The sequence below is a fragment of the Ornithorhynchus anatinus genome, chromosome 4 (assembly GCF_004115215.2).
Source record: "Ornithorhynchus anatinus isolate Pmale09 chromosome 4, mOrnAna1.pri.v4, whole genome shotgun sequence".
Lineage (NCBI taxonomy): Eukaryota > Metazoa > Chordata > Mammalia > Monotremata > Ornithorhynchidae > Ornithorhynchus > Ornithorhynchus anatinus.
Window position 1 is genome coordinate 96,085,665 of NC_041731.1, and position 21,810 is coordinate 96,107,474.

A 21,810-nucleotide genomic window follows, 5' to 3' on the forward strand; every position below is an offset into this window, starting at 1 on the left:
GAGCGCCTGGAACGAACAAGTCGGCAACGGACGGAGCCGGTCCCCGCCGTCCGACGGGCCCACGGTCCGATCGGGGGAGACGGACGGACGAGGACGACGGCGAGGAACAGAGTCGGGGGGAGGGACGTCTCGTAAAAACGAGGGCAACTGAATAGAATAGGGAGAACGGTTCCTCAAAGCGGGAACGTTGGCAGGATGGTTTTTTTGCGGGGATTATCCCGTTTGGCCCCAGACGCTGTCCTGGAGCTACAGGGATTTCAAAAAACGTTGGTATTTGTTAAGCGCTCACTATGTGCCGAGCACCGTTCTAAGCGCTGGGGTAGACACAGGGGAATCGGGTCGTCCCACGTGGGGCTCACGGTCTTCATCCCCATTTTACAGATGGGGGAACCGAGGCACGGAGAAGTGAAGCGACTCGCCCACAGTCACACAGCCGACAAGCGGCAGAGCTGGGATTCGAACTCATGAGCCCTGACTCCAAAGCCCGTGCTCTTTCCGCTGAGCCACGCTGCTTCTCCGCAGCGGGGAGGTGTTCCTTCAACGGGGAGGTGTTTCCGGGGCGTGTGCCTCTAGGGTAGAAATCATCTGCCGAGGGCAGATCTTCAAAGACTACTCTGCCTAGGATTTTGGTTGCCGCTCCAAGACAGAATAGGAAGTTGTTTCCCAGAGAGAAGCAGCGTGGCCTGGTGGGAAGAGCAGGGGCCCGGGAGGCGGAGGACCTGGATTCTAATCCCCGCTCGGCCGCGTGCCTGCCGCGTGACCTTGGGCGGCTCACTGGACTTCTCCGTGCCTCCGTCACCTCCTCTGGAAAGCGGGGATTAAATCCTTCTCCCTCCTCCTCAGTAATAATGTTGGTATCTGTTAAGCGCTCACTATGTGCAGAGCACCGTTCTAAGCGCTGGGGGAGATCCAGGGTCATCGGGTTGTCCCACGGGAGGCTCCCGGTTAATCGCCATTTGAGGGATGAGGGAACTGAGGCCCAGTGAGGTGACTCGCCCACGGTCACACAGCTGACAAGAGCTGGGATTCGAACTCATGACCTCCGACTCCCAAGCCCGGGCTCTTGCCACTGAGCCACGCTGCTTCTCTTAGACCGCCAGCCCGTTATGGAACGGGGGCCCGTGCCCGGTTCCGATTATCACGTAACCGTCTCGGTGCTTAGTAAGAGTGCCCGGCTCATAGGAGGCGCTTAACGGATCCCCTTCGCGAACGGGTGCAGAAGATTCCTGCCTCCGGGTCTCTCGTCGGCATCTGCCGGGCCGATTTCAAAGAACGGCCTTCCGGGGCTGCCCTTCGTCCCGGTTTTACTCGATTGACGGCGCGGGATGGATTAGGCGGGGCTCCCTCGGCCCTGACCGTGTCGTCGTGCGGTGATAATGACGGCGATGGCGTTTGTTAAGTGCTTACCTTGCGTCAAGCACCGTTCTAAGCACTGGGGTAAGCACAAGGTAATCGGATTGTCCCTCGCGGGGCTCACAGTCTAAATCCCCATTTTACGGATGAGGGAACCGAGGCGCCGAGAAATGAGGCGACCTGCCCCAAGTCGCATCACAAGGTAATCGGATTGTCCCACGCGGGGCTCACGGTCTAAATCCCCATTTTACAGATGAGGGAACTGAGGCGCGGAGAAGTGAGGCGACTCGCCCAAAGTCACACAGCTGATAAGTGGGAGACGGAGAAGCAGCGTGGCTCAGTGGAAGGAGCCCGGGCGTTGGGGTCGGGGGTCATGGGTTCGAATCCCGGCTCCGCCCCCTCGTCAGCTGTGGGACTGCGGGCACGTCACTTCACTTCTCCGCGCCTCAGCGACCTCATCTGTAAAATGGGGATGACGACTGTGAGCCCCACGTGGGACGACCTGATTCCCCTGTGTCCACCCCAGCGCTTAGAACGGTGCTCTGCACGTAGTGAGCGCTTAACAAACAGATACCAACGTTATTATAAGTGGCGGAGCCCGGGGTTAGAACCCGTGACGTCTGACTCCCAAGCCCGGGCTCTCTCCGCTAAACTCCGCTGCTCCTCTCAGGACCCCGGAACCCCTGACGGATTCTCCCAGGCTGCTAAATCTCCTCAGTCGTATCCGGAGACCGCATCTACTTGATTCTGAAACGTTCCAGAATATTTTATAAATGCTCCTAATTTTATACCGTGCCGATCCCGCTTGTTTTATTGGTTGGAAAAGCGTGTTGTGTGTAAATGAAAAAATTTGAATGAAGCGACGTTATTTTATATGGTACCGTTAAGCACCTACGATGTGGCACCCACCGTATTGAGCGCTGGAGTAGAGACAGGCCGACCAAGATGGACACATTCCACATCCCACATGGGGCTCGCCGTCTCAATCTCCGTTTTACGGACGAGGTAACGGAGGCACCGGGAAGCGAAGTGACTTGCTCGAGGTCACACGGCAGACAAGGGGAGGAGCCGGGATTAGAATCCAGGTCCTTCTGACTCTCAGGCCCGGGCCCGGACCGAGAAAAGTGCTGTACGATTGTAAAAATAATCAGCCCGAGGCACTACCTTTTTCAACTTTGGATTTTTTTTTTTGTGGTTCCCTACTGTCTGTTCACTTCAAATCCGGCATGTACATATCTGAAGACCTGCGTGGCCTGGTGGAACGAGCGCGGGCCTGGGGATCGGAGGACCCGGGTTCTGATCCTGGCTTCGCCACTTGCCTGCACTGTGGCCTTGGGAAACCCACTTAACCTCTCTGTGCCTCGGTTTTCTTATCGGTAAAGCGGGGATTTCGCTATCCGTCCCCCTTCCCGATTAGACCGGGAGCCCCACGTGGGACCGGCGCCGGGTCCGACCTGATGAACCGGAATCTACCCCGGCGCCTAGGACGGTGCTTGACGCACAGTGTGTGTTTAACAGAGACCATCGCTGTCGTGAAAGTAGAGTCCGGACTGGAACGCATCACTGCGTTCCTGGGCAAAAAGCGTGACGACAGATCCTTTCTGCTTTTGCCACGCAGAAACAACTGGGGCATTTTCCAGCATCGCCCATTTCTAAGGTAGTAAATTTGAGGGTTTGAATTGCGCTTACCGATTAAAAAGTTTAAACGTGCCCTTTCTTTAATAGATTTGCAATCCCAAGGAGCTCCTTTTGGGTTTGCTCGAGCTCGTCGAGGAACCCTCCGCGAATCAGATATCCCAGACTATTCTTCTTTTACTTCAGCCGCTTCAGACAGGTAATGAGCTCTTGGCCACATCGCTTTTTTTTTTAAAAAAAAAAAAAAAAAAATTGCGAGATTGGTCCCGAAGTTCCCTGAAACAGATCCAAACCGGAATAAAGTAATGCCGAAGGTATCGCCCGCAGCTCCGGTGAATGCCGAGCGGCGTGAGCCGATTCATTTGCAGACAGCTTGCGCTCGACCGCTAGAAGTGAATCGTGGGTCACTCTCTCCACTTTCTCTGCTGCGGATCTGCAGTAGATATAATAATGACGACGACGATATTTGCTAAGTGCTTTCTATGTGCGAAGCGCCGTTCTAAGCGCTCGGGGCCCGGGGGGGGGGGAGCTACAAGGTGATCAGGTGGTCCCACGCGGGGCTCGCAGTCTTCGTCCCCATTGGACAGATGAGGTCACTGAGGCCCAGAGAAGCGACCGGCCCAAAGTCACACGGCTGCCGGGGGGGGCGGAGCCGGGATCAGAACCCGTGACCGCCGACTCCCAAGCCCGGGCTCTTTCCGCCGCGGCTTCTCATCGATATCATTGATTCAGACCCTGCTAATGTGGAGTTTACGACAAGTAGGGAAGCGGTGCGGCCCGGTGGATAGAAGAAGAAGAAGGATGGTATCTGTTGAGCACTCGCTATGCGCCCAGCACCGTCCGAAGCGCCGGGGGGAGATACAGGGTCATCAGATTGTCCCCCGTCGGGCTCGCAGTCCCCATTTTTACAGATGAGGTAACTGAGGCCCCTGGGAGTCAGAGGAATCCGGCTCTATCCCCATGCGATCACAACTGCCAGACCATTAATCAGTGGTATTTACCGAGCACCTCCTGGGTCCAGAGCACCGTATGAAGTGCTCGGAAGAGCACAGTCGAATACGGAGCTGTCATCCTCACCGTCAAGGAGCTTGGAATCTCGTGGAGGGGGCAGACGTTGACATAATAATGGCGCTGGTATCTGTTAAGCGCTTACTATGTGCCGAGCGCCGTTCCAAGCGCCGGGGTGGACACGGGGCAAGCGGGTCGCCCCCCCCCCCCCCCCCGTGGGGCTCACGGTCTTCGTCCTCGTTTCCCAGACGAGGTCACCGAGGCCCAGACAAGTGCAGCGACTCGCCCACAGTCCCCCGGCTGACACGTGGCAGAGCCGGGATTCGAACTCGTGACCTCTGACCCCCAAGCCCGGCCTCTTTCCACGGAGCCGCGCTGCTTCTCGCCGTATTAATTTCTGTCTCCCGCTCTAGACTGCGAGCTCACTGTGGGCAGGAGCGTGTCTGTCCGTTGTCACTCCGTGCTCTCCCAAGCGCTTCGCACACAGTAAGCGCTCCGTAAATACGATCGGATGAATGAATGATGCCGGGGGGGGGGGGAGAATAGGGTGGGGAGATGAGGGGTTAATCGGGGAAGGCTCCCTGGGGGACGTGTGATCTGGGCAGGGAATGTGTCTGCTTACTGTTGTATCGTACTCTCCCGAGCCCTTAGTCCAGTGCTCGGCGCCCGGTAAGTGCTCAGTAAATACGATGTAATGCAGCGCGGCTCAGTGGAAAGAGCCCGGGCCTGGGAGTCGGGGGTCCTGGGTTCGAATCCCGGCCCCGCCACTCGTCAGCTGTGTGAATGTGGGCGAGTCGCTTCTCTGGGCCTCAGGTCCCTCACCTGTCAAATGGGGATGAAGACCGGGAGCCTCACGTGGGACGACCTGATGACCCCGGATCTCCCCCCCCCCCCCCGCCCCGGCGCTTAGAACGGTGCTGGGCACGTAGCGCTTAAGAAAGACTAACGTTATTAGAGAAGCGGCGGTGGCTCAGTGGAAAGAGCACGGGTCTTGGAGTCGGAGGTCGTGGGTTCGACTCCCGGCTCTGCCACTCGTCCGCCGGGTGGCTGTGGACGAGTCACTTCACTTCTCTGGGCCTCGGTGACCTCGTCTGTAAAATGGGGATGAAGACCGGGAGCCCCACGGGGGGGGGGGGGGGGGGCGACCCGATTCCCCCGTGTCTACCCCGGCGCTTAGAACGGTGCTGTGCACGTAGTAAGCGCCTAACGGATACCCACGTTATCACCGTTATTGATAGTACAGTGGGGAGGATGCAGTCAGTCAGTCCGTCGTACTCGCTGAGTACGTACTGCGCGCGCGGCTCCGTACTGAGTGCTTGGGAGAGTAGTAATTACGATAACTGTTCGATATAAGTACACTGTAACCAAGTTGACAGATATGTTCCGTACCCACAACAAGCTCACAGTCTAGAGGGTTCTAGAGGAGCAGCGTGGCTTTAGCGGCTAGAGCGTGGGCCCGGAGACTCCGAAGGACCTGGCCTCTGATCCCGGCTCCACCGCGGGTCTGCCGTGTGACCTCGGGTGACTTCGCCTAACTTCTCTGGGCCTCGGTTACCTCGTCTGTCGAATGGGGATGAAGAGCGTGAGCCCCGTCGGGGGCAGGGACCGGGTTCGACCTGATTGACCTGAACCTCACGCCGGCGCTGAAAACAGTGCCCGGCACGTAGTAAGCGCTTGACGGGTACCGTAATCATCATTATCGTAATCATTATAAGATGGGTCCCGGGGAGTAGGACGGCCAGGAGGAGCGGCGTGGTTCAGTGGCGGGAGCCCCGGCCTGGGAGTCAGAGGTCGTGGGTTCGACTCCCGGCTCCGCCCCTCGTCCGCCGGCTGACCGTGGGCGAGCCGCTTCGCTTCTCCGGGCCCCGGTTCCCTCATCTGTCCGATGGGGATTCGCCGTGAGCCTCACGGGGGACGACCCGACGACCCTGTATCTCCCCCAGCGCTTAGAGCGGTGCTCGGCGCGTAGTGAGCGCTTCACGGATACCGCAGTCGTTAGTCTGCAACCCAGCCGGCACTCTTTGCTCCTCAGATCCTAACCTCCTCGCCGTACCGGGGTCTCGTCCCTCTCACGTCCCGCCCGCGGCCTGGGGCTCCCTCCCCCTTCCCAGGTGCCAGGCCGTGAACCTCTCCACCTGCGAAGGCTTATTAAAATCTCATCTCCCCCAAGAGGCCTTCCCCGACCGAGCCCCGCCTCCCCTCGGCATCGCTCTCGCCCTTAGATCTCTACCCTTTATCCGTCCCACCCTCGGCCCCGCCGCACTCAGGTACGGAACCGTAATTTATTACGTCCGGCCCTCCCTAGGCCGTGAGCCCCTTGTGGAACGTGGCTGCCGACTGCTTCGTTGCACTCTCTTAAGCGCTTACTACGATGCTCTGCACCCCGCGAGCGCTCAGCAGGTACGGCCGATTGAGGGAGAATGGGTATTTAATCTGTATTTTTACAGATGAGGAGAAGGACAGACAGAGGAGAAGGCAAGCGAGGTGCCTGCGGTCCCTAAGCGGGCCAGTGGTAAAGCTGGAAATAGAACCCTCTGCTCTTTCCGCTAGGCCAGGCTGCCTCCGCCCCACGTGGGACGGCCTGATCCCCCTGGATCTCCCCCAGCGCTTAGAACGGTGCTCTGCACATAGTAAGCGCTTAACAGATACCGACGTTGGACCGTGAGCCCGTCAAACGGCAGGGACCGTCTCTATCCGTTGCCGACTTGGTCGTCCCAAGCGCTTAGTACAGGGCTCTGCACATAGGAAGCGCTCAATAAATACTATCGAATGAATGAACATTATCGTTATCATCATCTCCTCTGAAAGGCCTTTTCTCGTTTATCGCTCATCTCCGGTCCCCAGTTCCCCCCCCCCCCCCCCGCAGCTGATTCGTCCATTCCAAGCGCTTAGTACGGTGCTCAGCACCTAGTGAGCGCTCAATAAATACTATTGAATGAATGAATGAATCTCACCCAGTAAGCGCGCGATAAATCCGATCGAATGAATCGCGGCACTTCCGCATCACCTAGACGTTGGGTCCTGGCATCTCCCACGGTCGTATATTTATAGATACTCATTTGCCTCCCCCTCCCTTTAATTCGTTATAATTTCTCTCTCTCAGATCGCGAGCCCCTGAGGGCGGGGATCGTGTCTTTTACGGTAGTAACGATAATGTTGGTATTTGTTAAGCGCTTACTCCGTGCAGAGCACCGTTACTAGGCGCTGGGGGAGATACGGGGGAATCAGGTCGTCCCACGTGAGACTCGCAGTTAATCCCCATTTTCCAGATGAGGGAACTGAGGCCCAGAGAAGTGAAGCCACTTGCCCACGGGCACACGGCTGCCGAGTGGCGGAGCCGGGATTCGAACCCATGACCTCTGACTCCCAGGCCCGGGCCCTTTCCACTGAGCCACGCCGCTTCTCTGAGCCGTGCTGCTTCTCTAGTAGTATAGTAATATCTATTAAGCACTTACTGTGTGCAAAGCACTGACCGAGCACTGGGAAACTGGTCCAAAGACGAAGAATAATAATGGCGTTCGTTAGGCGCTTACTGTGTGCAGAGCACCGTTCTAAGCACCGAGTGGGATTGTGGGTTGTCCCACATGAGGCTCCCGGTTAATCCCCATTTTCCAGATGAGGTCACTGAGGCCCAGAGACGTGAAGCGACCTGCCCCAAGTCACACAGCTGACAGGCGGCGGAGCCGGGATTAGAACCCACGACCTCCGACTCCCAAGCCCGGGCTCTTTCCGCCGAGCCGCGCTGCCTCTCGTGCTTTTCCTCTGAATGTATAGCGTTTGCGTCCCACCTCTAATTAGATTGTGAGCGATTTGGGGACACAGTCGTTGGCGAAGCAGCGTGGCTCGGTGGAGAGAGCCCGGGCTTGGGAGCCGGACGTCATGGGTTCGAATCCCGGCTCTGCCACTCGTCAGCTGGGTGACCGTGGGCGAGTCACTTCGCCTCTCTGGGTCTCAGTTCCCTCATCTGGAAAATGGGGATTAACTGTGAGCCTCACGCGGGCCAACCCGAAGACCCCGCGTCTCCCCCCGGCGCTTAGAACGGTGCTCGGCACGTAGTAAGCGCTTAACAGATACCAACGTCGTTATGTCTTCCGCTTAACCGTCCTCTCCCCAGTGCTTTTTACAGTGGTCATCACACGGGATTTATTCATTCAGTCCTATCTTTTGAGCACTTACCGCGTGCACTGTATCCTTAGCTCGTGGGAGAGTACGACATAGCAGTCGGGCACGGGCGATAGATACCGAACGAACGAAGGAGAAGACGCAATAAATACCGATCGAGTGAAGGACGAGAAGGTGAAACCCGCAGATCCGCCCCCGTGGATTCTGAGCTGTATCTCTTTTCCAGTGATTCTGAAACTTCCCAGAAGGAAGGCGTCTTCGGTGGGCTTGGCTTTGTCCACCCTCTGGAATCAGCTCCGTCTTCTCCCCGTTCCTTACGCAAAAGAACAAATTCGGGAAGATCGGCACGGCTTCTGCCGGTGTTGTCTGGCCTTAGCGAACTTCAGCCGGCCGTTTGTGGCCCAGGTTGCGAAAAATAGAGAGCGCCCACCGGAGAGTGATAGTGAAGAATTAAAGTCAGAATTGCTAAAATTGTGAGTACGCACACTGCGGGTTCTTGGGTGGGTAGTTTACATTCCCGGTTATGGCACAGAGCAGCGTTGCACCTGGGTCTCTCCCGGGTGAGCGCCTCTGGGCCGGGGGGGGGGGGGGGGGGGGGATTCCTAATTCCCAGAATAATAAAAATAGTAATAACCGTGGTGATCGTCAAGCGCTTACTACGTGTGCCGGGCCCCGTGCTGAGCGCTGGGGTGGATACGGGCAAATTGGGTTGGACGTAATCCCCGTCCCGCATGGGGCTCCCGCTCTCAATCCCCATTTTCCAGATGGAGGGAACTGAGGCCCAGAGAAGTGAAAGGACTTGCCCGGGGTCAAACAGCAGACCAGTGGCGGAGCCGGGATTAGAACCCGTGACCTTCTGAGTCCCAGGCCCCGGGCTCCCTCCACTGCACGATGCCGCTGTCTGGGGCTTTGGACTCCACTGTCACTACCGGGGAAGCAGCGTGGCTCGGTGGAAAGAGCCCGGGCTTGGGAGTCGGGGGGTCGCGGGTCCAGACCCCGGCTCTGCCACTCGGCAGCTGTGGGACTGTGGGCGAGTCACTTCGCTTCTCTGGGCCTCAGTGACCTCGTCTGGAAAATGGGGATGAAGACTGCGAGCCCCGTGTGGGACAAGCTGATGACTCTGTATCTCCCCCAGCGCTTAGAACAGCGCTCTGCACAGAGTAAGCACTAGAATACCACCATTATCGTCATCATTATCGTTGTTGTTATTCACCGCCCTTTCCCCACTCCCGGCACTCACGTACGTATTCGTAATGTATTTTAACGCCTGTCTCCCCTCTCTAGACTGTAAATTCCTTACGGGCAGGGAGCGTGGCTCTGTCGTAGTGCACTCTCCCGAGCGCTCAGTACAGTGCTCTGCGCACAGTGAGCGCCCAGTAAATACAGTCGATTGGTATACGTTAACTCTAGCTGTTAATGTTTTAATCTGTCGCCCTATTAGAAGCTAAGCTCCTCGCGGGGACTTGTCACGCCTTTGTCTTATACTTTCCGAGCGCCCAGTGGAGCGCATCTCACCCGCCGGTAGATACCGTCGTGCTGATGGCACCGACGAAAGGATTTACAGGGGCTCGGTTTCAAAGTTGCCTTTTTCATTTCAGTTGTTTCAAAAGCCTGAAATACCCTTTGCTGACAGTCCGCTTCAGAGAGGCCGAAGAATCGGAAGACGATCCCCTCGGGTGTTTTGCGTCAGAGATCGTAGTAAGCGCGTTCATTTCGTAGAAGAATCGTAATTAAAGTGCATTTTATGAAGTGTCTTTTCCCAAGTGAAAACTTCCAGTGTTGTTAACAAGCAGGGCGTCTTTTCTATCTGAGTGTAGAAAGTGTTTTGGGGTTTTTTATGGTATTTGCTAAGTGCTTACTACGTGTCCTGGCACTGTACTAGACGCCAGGGTAGGTACTGTTCTCGTCTGTCCGTCTCCCCCGATCGGACCGTGAGCCCGTCAGAGGGCAGAGACCGTCTCCGTCTGCTGCCGACTTGTTCGTTCCAAGCGCTTAGTACGGTGCTCTGCACGGAGGAAGCGCTCAGTAAATGCTGCTGAATGAATGAATGAATACAGGGTTGAACACGGCCCCTGTCCCACATGGGGCTAAGTCTTAACCCCCATTTTACAGATGAGGGAACTGAGGCCCAGGGAAGTCAAGTGACTTGGCCGAGGGCCAACGGCGGACGAGCGGCAGAGGCGGGATTAGAACCCAGGTCCCCGATTCCCGGGCCTGGGCTCTCTCCACCAGGCCGGGCCGCTTCCCTGAAAGAGTTCAGAGCGTCTCCAGCCTCTCAGAGGTTAACCCGGGAAGGAACCTCTCGATCTTCACTTGTGACTCACGGATGAACAAGAACTTAATCCTCCATCTTCCATTACTATGCTAAGCGCTGGGGGAGATGCAGGGTGATCAGGTTGTCCCACTTGGGGCTCGCGGTCTTCGTCCCCACTTTGCAGGGGAGCTTTACTGAGGCCCAGAGAAGCGAAGTGACTCGCCCACAGTCACCCAGCTGCCGAGTGGCGGAGCCGGGATTTGAACCCACGACCTCCGACTCCCGAGCCCGGGCTCTTTCCACTGAGCCACGCTTGGGAAACTGTACGGTTGTGAATTTACGCTCCAGGTGAAAACCTTTCAAAGTTGCGATATTGGCAGGCTGGAAATTAAGACCCAGATCTAAACGGAGAGATCTTTTACTTGCCTGCTTAGAAACCACTAAAAATGTTCCATATCACCACATAATCCAAATGATCCCTGTCAAGATAGGGAAGCAGCGTGGCTCGGTGGAAAGAGCCCGGGCTTGGAAGTCAGAGGTCACTGGGTTCGTATCCCGACTCTGCCCCTCGTCAGCTGTGTGACTGTGGGCGAGTCCCTTCGCTTCTCTGGGCCTCAGTTCCCTCATCCGTCAAATGGGGGTGAAGACTGTGAGCCCCACACGTGGGACAACCTGATGACCCCGTATCTCCCCCCCAGCGCTTAGAACAGTGCCCTGCACGTAGTAAGCGCTTAACACGTACCAGCGTTATTATTACTATTTCAAATGAGATTACTTAGTATCCCTAAGAGCCTAATTGCTCATTCATTCAATAGTCTTTATTGAGCGCTTACTATGTGCAGAGCACCGTACTAAGCGCTTGGAATGAACGAGTCGGCAACAGACAGAGACGGTCCCTGCCGTTTGACGGGCTTACCCTTTTGCCTCCACTTCTGAGATAGGACAAAGGAAGCCACATCGCCCCGGATCGCTACATCAGTATATTTCAGCATCCCAAACCGGAAATTTAAACTCTTGGAGGCATTTGAAGTCACCTAAATAAGGGTTAACCGGTTATGAGTATTTTCCTCACAGAGGCACCGGCGAATTGAAAACATGATATATTCATGATTAGGAGAGTATAATTCGGAAAACCAAAACCTCGATTATCAAAAAACGTAGCTGTTCACGACGTAGCGAGAACCCTGACCTGTAAAACGCAAATAGCCACGGGGAATCGATTTTGAATCTGTGGTATAACGGTCGCGCTGGAGATGCGGTCGCTGTTACTTTTCTAGGGCTTTTTATTAGCGGTCGGAGACTCTCTCCCGAAAGTGTTTTTTCAGTATGGGAAGAGAACTCGAAATTGGGATCATCAGGACTTTGAGGAGGAGGAAGATAAGCAGTTGGCAGACTCCATGGCGTCACTCTCGTACCTGGTATTCGTGCGCAGCCTCGGCCTCGATCAGTTCCCGACGGTCTTAAGGTAAGACGTTTTCGTGGCGGATGTCCTCTTCTGATGCGGGCCGAAACTTTGATGCCTAGTTAGCACAGGACGCAAACCACATTTATTAATGCGTTAATGTTTATCGCCACTCCGACGGGGGTTCGACTGGTATTTATTGAACTCTGTCCGTCCGCCAGATACTGTGCTGAGCTCTGAGGGAGGTACGAGATATTCGAAGGAAAAACCAGAACCCGTTAATAGTCCCCAATTCAAAATCTCGACCCTCCCAGAGACCTTGCCCAGAAAGCCAACGGTGAGCCGTATTTCCGGAACGATGGGCTTTCTGATCTATAGCTTCATTAGGGCAGAAGGGGCCCTTAAAAATACGGATCGCTTGAGACTCCAGTGTCGCAGATTGGACACGGTCCCTGTCCCACACGGGGGTTCCCAGTCCGAGGATGGAGAGCGGATATTTAATCCCCATTTTACAGACGAGGACACCGAGGCCCAGAGAAGTCAGGGGACTCTCCCAGGGCCGCACAGCGGACAGGTTGGAGCAGCAGCGTGGCGGAAAGAGCCCGGGCTTGGGAGTCGGAGGTCGCGGGTTCAAATCCCAGCTCAGCCACTCCGTCAGCCGGGTGGCTTCGAGCAAGTCACGGGACTTCTCCGGGCCTCGGTTCCCTCATCTGTAAAATGGGGATGAAGACCGGGAGCCCCACGTGGGACGACCCGAGCGCTTAGAACGGTGCCGTGCACACGGTGAGCGGTTAACAAAGGCCCTCATTTTTGCCTTTAGACTGTGAGCCCGTCGTTGGGCGGGGGGTGGTCTCTAACCGCTGCCGAACTGTACGCTCCCGGCGCTTAGTACAGTGCTCTGCACGTAGCGAGCGCTCAATAAATATTATTGCACGAGTGAATGGATGAGGTGGCAGAGCCAGGATTCGAGCCCCAGTCTCCTGACTCTTATTCCTGGGGTCCTTCCAATTAGACCACGCTGCTGCTTAGGTTTTTAGTGACTTAGAAGGAAGGAATACCTTTGTACTTCATGTCAGTCCACTGGAAATCCACTGAAAATCAGTGCAGGTCAAGGAGAGGAGCGAGGAACTTCGAGGATCGAGCCGGGGGGGATGGAGGTAGCAGTCGATGAGCCCGAAGATTCGGGATTGGGGCGATCGGGGATGGGAACCTATTCTTCACTCCGCCGCCCGGCTCATCTTCCCGCAGAGACGGTCTGGGCCTGTCACTCCCCTTCTGAAACACCTCCGGTGGTCGCCCGTCGACCTCCGCACGAAACAACAACTCCTCACTCTAGGCTTCGAGGCTCTCCGTCCCCTCGCCCCCTCCTACCTCCCCTCCCTCCTCTCTTTCCGCCGCCCACCCCGCACGCTCCGCTCCTCCGCCGCCCGCCTCCTCGCCGCCCCCCCCCCGGTCTCGCCCGTCCCGCCGTCGACCCCCGGGCCGCGTCCTCCCGCGGTCCCGGAACGCCCTCCCTCCTCGCCTCCGCCAAACTCATCCTCTTCCCCCTCTTCGAAACCCTACTTAAAGCTCACCTCCTCCGAGAGGCCCTCCCAGACCGAGCTCCCCTTTTCCCTCTGCTCCCTCTACCCGCCCCTTCACCTCTCCGCAGCTAAACCCTCTCCTCCCCCCTTTCCCTCTGCTCCTCCCCGTCTCCCTCCCCCTCCCCTCGGCACTGCGCTCGTCCGCTCGACTGTATCTATCTTCATCACCCTATTTATTTTGGTAATGAGATGTACATCGCCTTGATTCCGTTCATTTGCTGTTGTTTTATTGCGACGTTCTTCCCCTCGCTTCTATTTATCGCCATCGTTCTCGTCCGTCCGTCTCCCCCGATTAGACCGTGAGCCCGTCAAAGGGCGGGAACTGTCTCTGTCTGTTACCGATGTGTACATTCCAAGTGTTGGTATTTGTTAAGCGCTTACTGTGTGCAGACCACTGTTCTAAGCGCTGGGGGAGATACAGGGTCATCAGGTCGTCCCACGTGAGGCTCACGGTCTTCATCCCCGTTTTCCAGATGAGGTACCCGAGGCCCAGAGAAGTGAAGTGACTTGCCCACAGTCACACAGCTGACAAGCGGCGGAGCCGGGATTCGAACCCATGACCTCTGACTTTAAAGCCCGTGCTCTTTCCACCGAGCCACGCTGCTTCTGCTTCAGAGGACCTGGGTTCTAATCCCAGCTCTGCCAGTTGCTCGCTGTGTGTGACCTTGGGCCAGCCACTTAACTTCTCTGTGTGTCGGTTCTCCTGTTCTCCCTCCTACTTAGACCGTGAGCCTCGGGTGGGCCAGTTCAACCTAATTCACTCGAACCTGCCGTAGCCTCTAGAGGAGTGTTTGACACGTAGAAAGCGCATAACGAATACTATATAAAAAGAAGGGTGATCTGAGCTCCGGTGGTGAGGGTGGGCTTCAGGAGGTGCGGGGGAGTCGAGAGCTAGGTCGGCTTGGGACTGTGATTTGAGGAACGGCGGGTGAAGAGAGCGGACGGGTGAGGTCAGGCCAGGTGGCGGAAAGCCGGGAAGCCGACCGGGAGGAGTCTTGTGGGATTCAGAGACAGAGGGAGCCAATGTGGAGGGTGTATGGCAATAAACATCTTTTTCTTGCTCTTCCAGTCCATTATACCTTCTGCAATTCAATATGGCGCACGTCGATGTCCTTTTGAAAAGGTAGGGAGCCAGTGTGGAGGGTATATGTCAATAAACATCTTTTTCTTGCTCTTCCAGTCCATTATACCTTCTGCAATACAATATGGCGCACGTCGATGTCCTGTTGAAAAGGTAGGCAGCCCCTATATGAGGGATCTTATCATTACGTTTAGAAGAAGTCTGAAAGGTTTTCATGGTAAAATGATCTAAAAAATGCACTTTTATCGCCCCCTTAATTCATTTATTGGGCCGGGGTCATCCCTGATACGGTAACTAAATCTGAGGTAGGGAAAACCTGTGTCAAATTGTGATTGGACTGTTCCCTGAGCTCATCTGTTAGGTTTTAAGTATTAGGAGTCAAGAAAGGGAAATTCTGATGGCAAAGCTCTTCAACGGAGGATTTCCAGATTCTCCCCCTTCGTGTCTGAGAGATCGCCCGTAGCGTGTGTGAGGCAATCCTCCCTTTTCAGGCGAGAAGAAACCCGAGAAAGAAGAAAGCGTCCTTGTATTGGGAATAGCTCTCCAATTATTTGCTGATTTTTTTGGTGGGGGGGTGGGCAGGTTCCTGGAGAACCTGGACGATTGGATTAGCCACCCCTGTTTTTTATTGGGGCCCTGTGATCTGAGTTTTGCTTGGTATAGTGGGCTTTTTTAAAATCTCAGTACAGCCCCGAAGAGTAGCACTGCCACTAGTATTATATTATAATGTTGTTATGATATATTATTATATTATAATATATATTATATAATAACAATAATGTTGGTACTTGTTAAGCGCTTACTACGTGCAGAGCACTGTTCTAAGCGCCGGGGGAGGTACAGGGCCATCGGGTCGTCCCACGTGAGGCTCACAGTCTTCACCCCCATTTTCCAGGTGAGGTCACTGAGGCCCCGAGAAGCGAAGTGACTCGCCCACGGTCACCCAGCTGACGAGTGGCAGAGCCGGGATTCGAACCCATGACCTCCGACTCCCGAGCCCGGGTTCCTGCCACTGAGCCACGCTGCTTCTCCAGTGAGGAAGATCCAATTGGTCGGTGGTTACCGAGCGCTTACTCTGTGCGGAGCGCTGTACCGAGCGCTTGGGAGAATACAGTGTGACACAACCAGTAGACATGTTCCCCGCCGACAGCGAACTTACAGTCTAGAGGGCTTTTTAAACAGCGGGTAGACGTTGGTAGCTATGCCCACAGTAAGCGCCGCGTAAATACCGTTGATTGAGTCATCGGTCGATCGATCGATCGATCCCACACCTCCCCTTGAGGCTGGACGGGACCAAGATGGCGGCCCTGCCTTTCGCCCTCTCTCGGGAGACGGGCGCTCCCTGACGCAGAACTCAGTGGGGTTTAGTGCTTGGCACACGGTAAGCGCTTCCCCTCATCCTCACAAACCAGGCTCGGGGTCCAGAAGGGGATGGAGATTCCGCTCGCTCCCAGCCCCAGAGCCCAGGTCGGGGGCTGTGGGGGTGAGGTCGGGGGAGTCCATCACATCCTTCATCCAGTTCGGCAGCCTACCGGATGATCCGGGGGCCAGTGGACGCCTCAGACCGGCGCCTCAGCGTGGGAACGAGCTGCCTAGAAATATGGCCGCCTGATCTTGACCGCCTTCCTTGACCACCTAGAGAGGCAGCACGGCTCAGTGGAAAGAGCCTGGGCTTTGGAGTCGGAGATCATGGGTTCGAATCCCGGCTCGGCCGCCTGTCAGCTGTGTGACCTTGGGCAAGTCGCTTCGCTTCGCGGTGCCTCGGTTCCCTCATCTGTAAAATGGGGGATTAAGACTGCGAGGCCCACGTGGGACAACCCGATCCCCCGGTGTCTCCCCCAGCGCTTAGAACGGTGCTCTGCACATAGTAAGCGCTTAACAGATACCAACATCATTAACATTATCATTCCTTCCGTGTCCCGCCCCTCTAGACCGTAAGCTCGTTGTGGGCAGGGAATGCGTCCGTTTATTGTTGTATCGCGCTCTCCCAAGCGCTCAGTACGGTGCTCTGCACACCGTAAGTGCTCAGTAAATACGACTGAATGAATGAAAGTGTCCCCTAGCCCCACTTCTCTCCGGGTTTCCGTTGCCTCGGTTCTCCTTTCCATAGAGAAGCAGCGCGGCTCAGTGGAAAGAGCCCGGGCTTGGGAGTCAGAGGTCATGGGTTCGACTCCCGGGCAGAGCCAGCATTATTCTATTTGCGCGGGACTCTCAAAGGATGCTGGAGTGGATACGAGCTTGGCCTCTTGGCGCGGGAGAATCAGGCCGAACTATAATAATAATGTCGGTATTTGTTAAGCGCTTACTATGTGCAGAGCACTGTTCTGAGCGCTGGGGTAATAATGTTGCTATTTGTTAAGCGCTTACTATGTGCGGAGCACCGTTCTAAGCGCTGGGGTAGATACAGGGCGATCAGGTCGTCCCCCGTGAGGCTCACGGTCTTCATCCCCATTTTACAGACGAGGTCACTGAGGCCCAGAGAAGCGAAGTGACTCGCCCACGGTCACCCAGCTGACAAGTGGCAGAGCCGGGAATCGAACCCATGACCTCCGACTCCGAAGCCCGGGCTCTTTCCCCTGAGCCGCGCTGCTTCCAAAATACTGTTTTCAAAGGGCCATTTAGCCTCTCTGCGATCTCGGTCGGGGCTCCCCTCCTTGAAATCTCCCTTGCCCAGTTCCAAAGTAGCTTACAGAATTAACGTGGAAAACCTTTAATGTATCCCCTTGTAGGACCGAAGAATCCGTGTCTTCGAAAGGATTGGTAAGATCTGTTCTGAATTGGATTTGCTTTATAATTCGAATATATGTGATTTTGCCAACAAGTGAGCCTTCCTTTCGGCAGACCGTGGCTCCGAATGACTGTATATTCTGATCCGCAGGATCTTTTGGAGTGCAGTCTGTTTCGGTTGGAAGACGGTAGTCTGCTTCACCGCTACTTGGAAATCAAGAGTTTTCTCACCGTACCTCAGGTAAAATAGATGTCCTTCCCCTCGACTCTGTTCATCGCCGTCGTCCTCGTCCGTCCGTCTCCCCCGATCAGACCGTGAGCCCGTCGGACGGCGGGGGCCGTCTCTATCTGTCGCCGACTTGTTCGTTCCGAGCGCTTGGTACGGTGCTCTGCACGTAGTGAGCGCTCAATAAATACGATTGAATGAATGAATTGAGTTGACCGCCCGAGGTTCCGATGACTTTTTCTTTTAGCTCCTCCTGATGTTTTATGTACGCCTCGTACCGTTCCTGCCACATAGTAAGCGCTTAACAGCTACCATAATTATACTTATCCCCCGGGGACTGTGCGGGAGCCTTTACTAATGATGGTATTTGTTAAGCGCTCGCGTGGCTCAGTGGAAAGAGCCCGGGCTTCGGAGTCAGAGGTCATGAGTTCGACTCCCGGCTCTGCCGCTTGTCGGCTGTGGGACTGTGGGCAAGTCGCTTCTCTGTGCCTCAGTGACCTCATCTGGAAAACGGGGATTAACCGTGAGCCTCACGTGGGACGACTTGATTACCCTGTATCTCCCCCAGCGCTTAGAATAGTGCTCTGCACATAGTAAGCGCTTAACAAATACCAACATTATTATGTGCAGAGCACTGTTCTAAGCGCTGGGGTGGAGACTGGGGAAGATTCCCTCCGTCCTTTTTGCTTCTTGCACACCCCTGCCCTAGTTGTCTGATGGGGATCTCGGCGAACCATACTGTGAAATATCCATCAGCTCCCCTGGTTTTTTGGTGGTATCTGTTAAGTAGTTACTCTGTGCCAGGCACCGAACTAAGCGCCGAAGAAGATACAAGATGATGACAATAATGTTGGTATTTGTTAAGCGCTTACTGTGCGCAGAGCACCGTTCTAAGCGCTGGGGGAGATGCAGGGTCATCAGGTTGTCCCTCGTCAGGCTCAAGGTCTTCATCTCCAATTTCCCGACGAGGGAGCTGAGGCCCAGAGAAGTGAAGTGATTCGCCCACGGTCACCCAGCTGACAAGTGGCAGAGCCGGGATTCGAACCCATGACCTCTGACTCCCAAGCCCGGGCTCTTTCCACTGAGCCATGCTACGTCTAATAATCTAATAATTTGTCAGCTGTGTGACTGTGGGCAAGTCACTTCACTTCTCTGCGCCTCAGTTACCTCAGCTGTAAAATGGGGATGAAGACCGGGAGCCTCGCGTGGGACAACCTTAACACCCTGTATCTCCCCCAGCGTTCGGAACGGTTCTCTGCACAGAGTAAGCGCTTAACGAATACCAACGTTATTATTATTATAATCTAATAATCAGGTTAGGCACAGTCCATGTCCCACACGGGACTCACGGTCTCAATCCCCCTTTCCCAGATGAGGTAACCGGGGCCCAGAGAAGTGAACTGACTGGCCCAAGGTCACACGGCGGACAAGTGGCCGAGCCGGGATGAGAACCTAGAGCCTTCCGACTCCCAGGCCCGTGCCCTATCCGCTAGGCCACGCTGCTTCTCGTCTTTGCGATTCCGAATTTAACGGTCATCCTCGCCCTCTTCCGTTCTGTACCCGAGAGGTGGGCTGGGACTTTTTAGACCAAGAAATATTTCATCTGTAGACTCGGCGGAGAGGAGGTAATTGGGTTGGACTCAGTCCCCGTACCACGCTGGGCTCCCGTCTTCGTCCCCGTTTTACGGATGAGGTGACCGAGGCACGGAGAAGTGAATGACTTGCCCAAGGTCACACAGCAGACAAGCGTCGGTGCCGGGATAAGAACCCAGGTCCTTCTGACCCCCAGGCCCGGGCTCCATCCACGAGGCCACGCACACGGATGCTGCACGTAGCAGCCCGCTTTTTTGTGAGTTGATGCATTCGAAGTAATAATAATAATGTTGGTGTCTGTTAAGCGCTTACTGTGTGCAGAGCACCGTTCTAAGCGCTTGGGGTAGACACAGGGGAATCGGGTTGTCCCCCGTGGGGCTCACGCTCTTAGTCCCCATTTTCCAGATGAGGGAACTGAGGCCCAGAGAAGTGAAGTGACTCGCCCACAGTCACCCAGCTGACGAGCGGCAGAGCTGGGATTCGAACTCATGACCTCTGACTCCCAAGCCCTTGCTCTTTCCACTGAGCCACGCCGCTACTGGGTACAGAACACTGTACTGAGCGGTTAGGAGCGTATAATACAGCAGAGTCGGTTTCCTCCTTCCCTGCCCGCGAGGAGCACAGAGTCTAGAGGGGGAGAGCGACATTAAAATAAAAGAAACCAGATACGTACAGTACATACCCTGTCTCTACTCCAGCGCTTAGAGCAGTGCTCGGCACATAGTAAGCGCTTAACAGATACCAACGTTATTATTATAAAGGAAGGTTAAGGGTGGATGCCTTCAAATGAATGGCGTTTCAATACTGATATTTCTTGACTTTGATTACTGTTGCTAGTGTGAAGAATTCAAATGCGTTGCTCTTTGTGTATCTTTACTGTGCTGTGATTATTTTTAGGACCTGGTGAAAGTTATGACCCTCTGCCCCATTGAGTCTCTGGTAGGTAAATACGTGGAGCGTCTTACGTCACTTAAGTGTAATCGTCTCTTCTTTTCACGTAACCGTATCACGTCTGATTCATCCTAGAGAAAAAAGAGTTTGAAGGTGCTCCAGCTGTATATAGACAAGTTGGATTCAAGAGGCAAATATACGTTATTTAGGTAGGCAACCAAGCGTGGCCACGTGTTGTAAATTAATTGTTGATTTTCATTTTGAATTCGGGTCCCGTGGGAAATAGTACTTTGTCGGGTTTTATTTGGAGTTGAAAACAGTAGTTGTACGGCAATAACGAGGGAAACCGTTGTAGATGACTCTGTTATCTTGTTCTCGTCCGTCCGTCTCCCCCGATTAGACCGTAAGCCCGTCGAAGGGCAGGGACCGTCTCTGTCTGTTACCGATTTGTCCATTCCAAGCGCTTAGTACGGTGCTCTGCACATAGGAAGCGCTCAGTAAATGCTATTGAATGAATGAAATCTTCAGTTGAACTCGGATCCATACCCTCTGGGTATTTGGTATCCACCCCAACTCGGCACTCATCGTACAGCTCCACAGATCATTTGTAATAATAATAATGTGGGTACCTGTTAAGCGCCTACTATGTGCCGAGCACTGTTCTAAGCGCTGGAGTAGATACAGGGTATGTACTGTACGTATCTGGTTTCTTTTATTTTAATGTCGCTCTCCCCCTCTAGACTGTGTGCTCCTCGCGGGCAGGGAACGAGGAAACCGACTCTGCTGTATTATACGCTCCTAACCGCTCAGTATAGTGTTCTGTTCTGAGCGCTGGGGTAGATACAAGGTCATCAGGATGTCCCACGTGGGGCTCACGGTCTTCATCCCCATTTTACAGATGAGGTAACTGAGGCACTGAGAAGTGACTTGCCCGAGGTCACCCAGCTGACAAGCGGCGGAGCCGGGATTAGAACCCACGACTTTAGACTCCCAAGCCCGGGCTCTTTCCACCGAGCCACGCTGTCCGTGTCCCCCTCTAGACCGTTAGCTCGATGCGGGCAGGGAATGTACCTACGAACTGTGCTGATTTGTACCCTCCCAAGTGCTCAGTACAGTGCTCTGCCCCCAATGTGCACTCAGTAAATACCATCGATGGATCGATCAGTTTGCAGTAGACGGTTTTTTATCAATTCATTCATTCAGTAGTATGTACTGAGCGCTTACTAGGTGCAGAGCACCGGACTAAGCGCTTGGAACGGACAAATCGGGAACAGATAGAGACGGTCCCTGCCCATCGACGGGTTTACGGTCTAATCGGGGGAGACGGACAGACGAGAACAATAGTAATAAGTAGAATCAAGGGATGGACATCTCATTAAAGCATATATGGTTTATATGGTGATATAATAAATAGAATCGAGGTGATGTACATCTCATTAACAAAATAAATAGGGTAATGAAGATATATACAGTTGAGCGGACGAGCACAGTGCTGAGGGGAGGGGAAGGAGCAGAGGGAAAGGGGGGAAAAGAGGGCAGTGCTCATTATGGGCAGGGAACGTGACGGCTAATTCGGCTGTACTCTACTGTCCCAAGCGCTTAGTACAGTGCTCTGCACATAGTAAGCGCTCAATGAATACCATTGATGGGAACAATTTTCATTAAAAATTCACAACTATCAATTGCACCTGTCAGGAACGGAAGCGCTGTGGCCTAGTGGATCTGGGAGCAGAAAGCCCTGGGTTCTAATCCCGGCTCCGCCGTACGCCTGGTGTGTCCCCTTGGGCAAGTGACTTCTCTGTGCCTCAGTTACCTCATCTGTTAAATGGGGATTAAGATTGCGAGCCCTATGGGAGACGGGGACTGTGTCCAACCTTGTTTCTGCCCCAGCACTTAGAAGAGCGCCGAGCACGTAGTAAGCGCTTAACTAATGCC

At 54.7% G+C, this 21,810-nt stretch overlaps 1 protein-coding gene across 8 annotated transcripts in view; it reads left to right on the forward strand.

The window, feature by feature from the left end:
- Positions 1–21,810, forward strand: part of GLMN (glomulin, FKBP associated protein) — a 50,180-nt gene that overhangs the window by 10,952 nt on the left and 17,418 nt on the right. For 6 of the 8 annotated variants that reach the window (XM_029062255.1, XM_029062258.1, XM_029062257.2 and 3 more), the window contains 9 exons: positions 3,079–3,187; positions 8,345–8,591; positions 9,717–9,816; positions 11,650–11,837; positions 14,538–14,591; positions 17,168–17,198; positions 17,317–17,406; positions 19,882–19,923; positions 20,011–20,084. In XM_029062255.1, coding sequence (XP_028918088.1) covers positions 3,079–3,187; positions 8,345–8,591; positions 9,717–9,816; positions 11,650–11,837; positions 14,538–14,591; positions 17,168–17,198; positions 17,317–17,406; positions 19,882–19,923; positions 20,011–20,084 — 935 coding nt within the window. Of the gene's footprint in view, positions 1–3,078; positions 3,188–8,344; positions 8,592–9,716; positions 9,817–11,649; positions 11,838–14,426; positions 14,481–14,537; positions 14,592–17,167; positions 17,199–17,316; positions 17,407–19,881; positions 19,924–20,010; positions 20,085–21,810 lie in introns of all 8 variants that reach the window. The other 2 variants (XM_029062251.1, XM_029062253.1) reach the window with 2 other exon arrangements.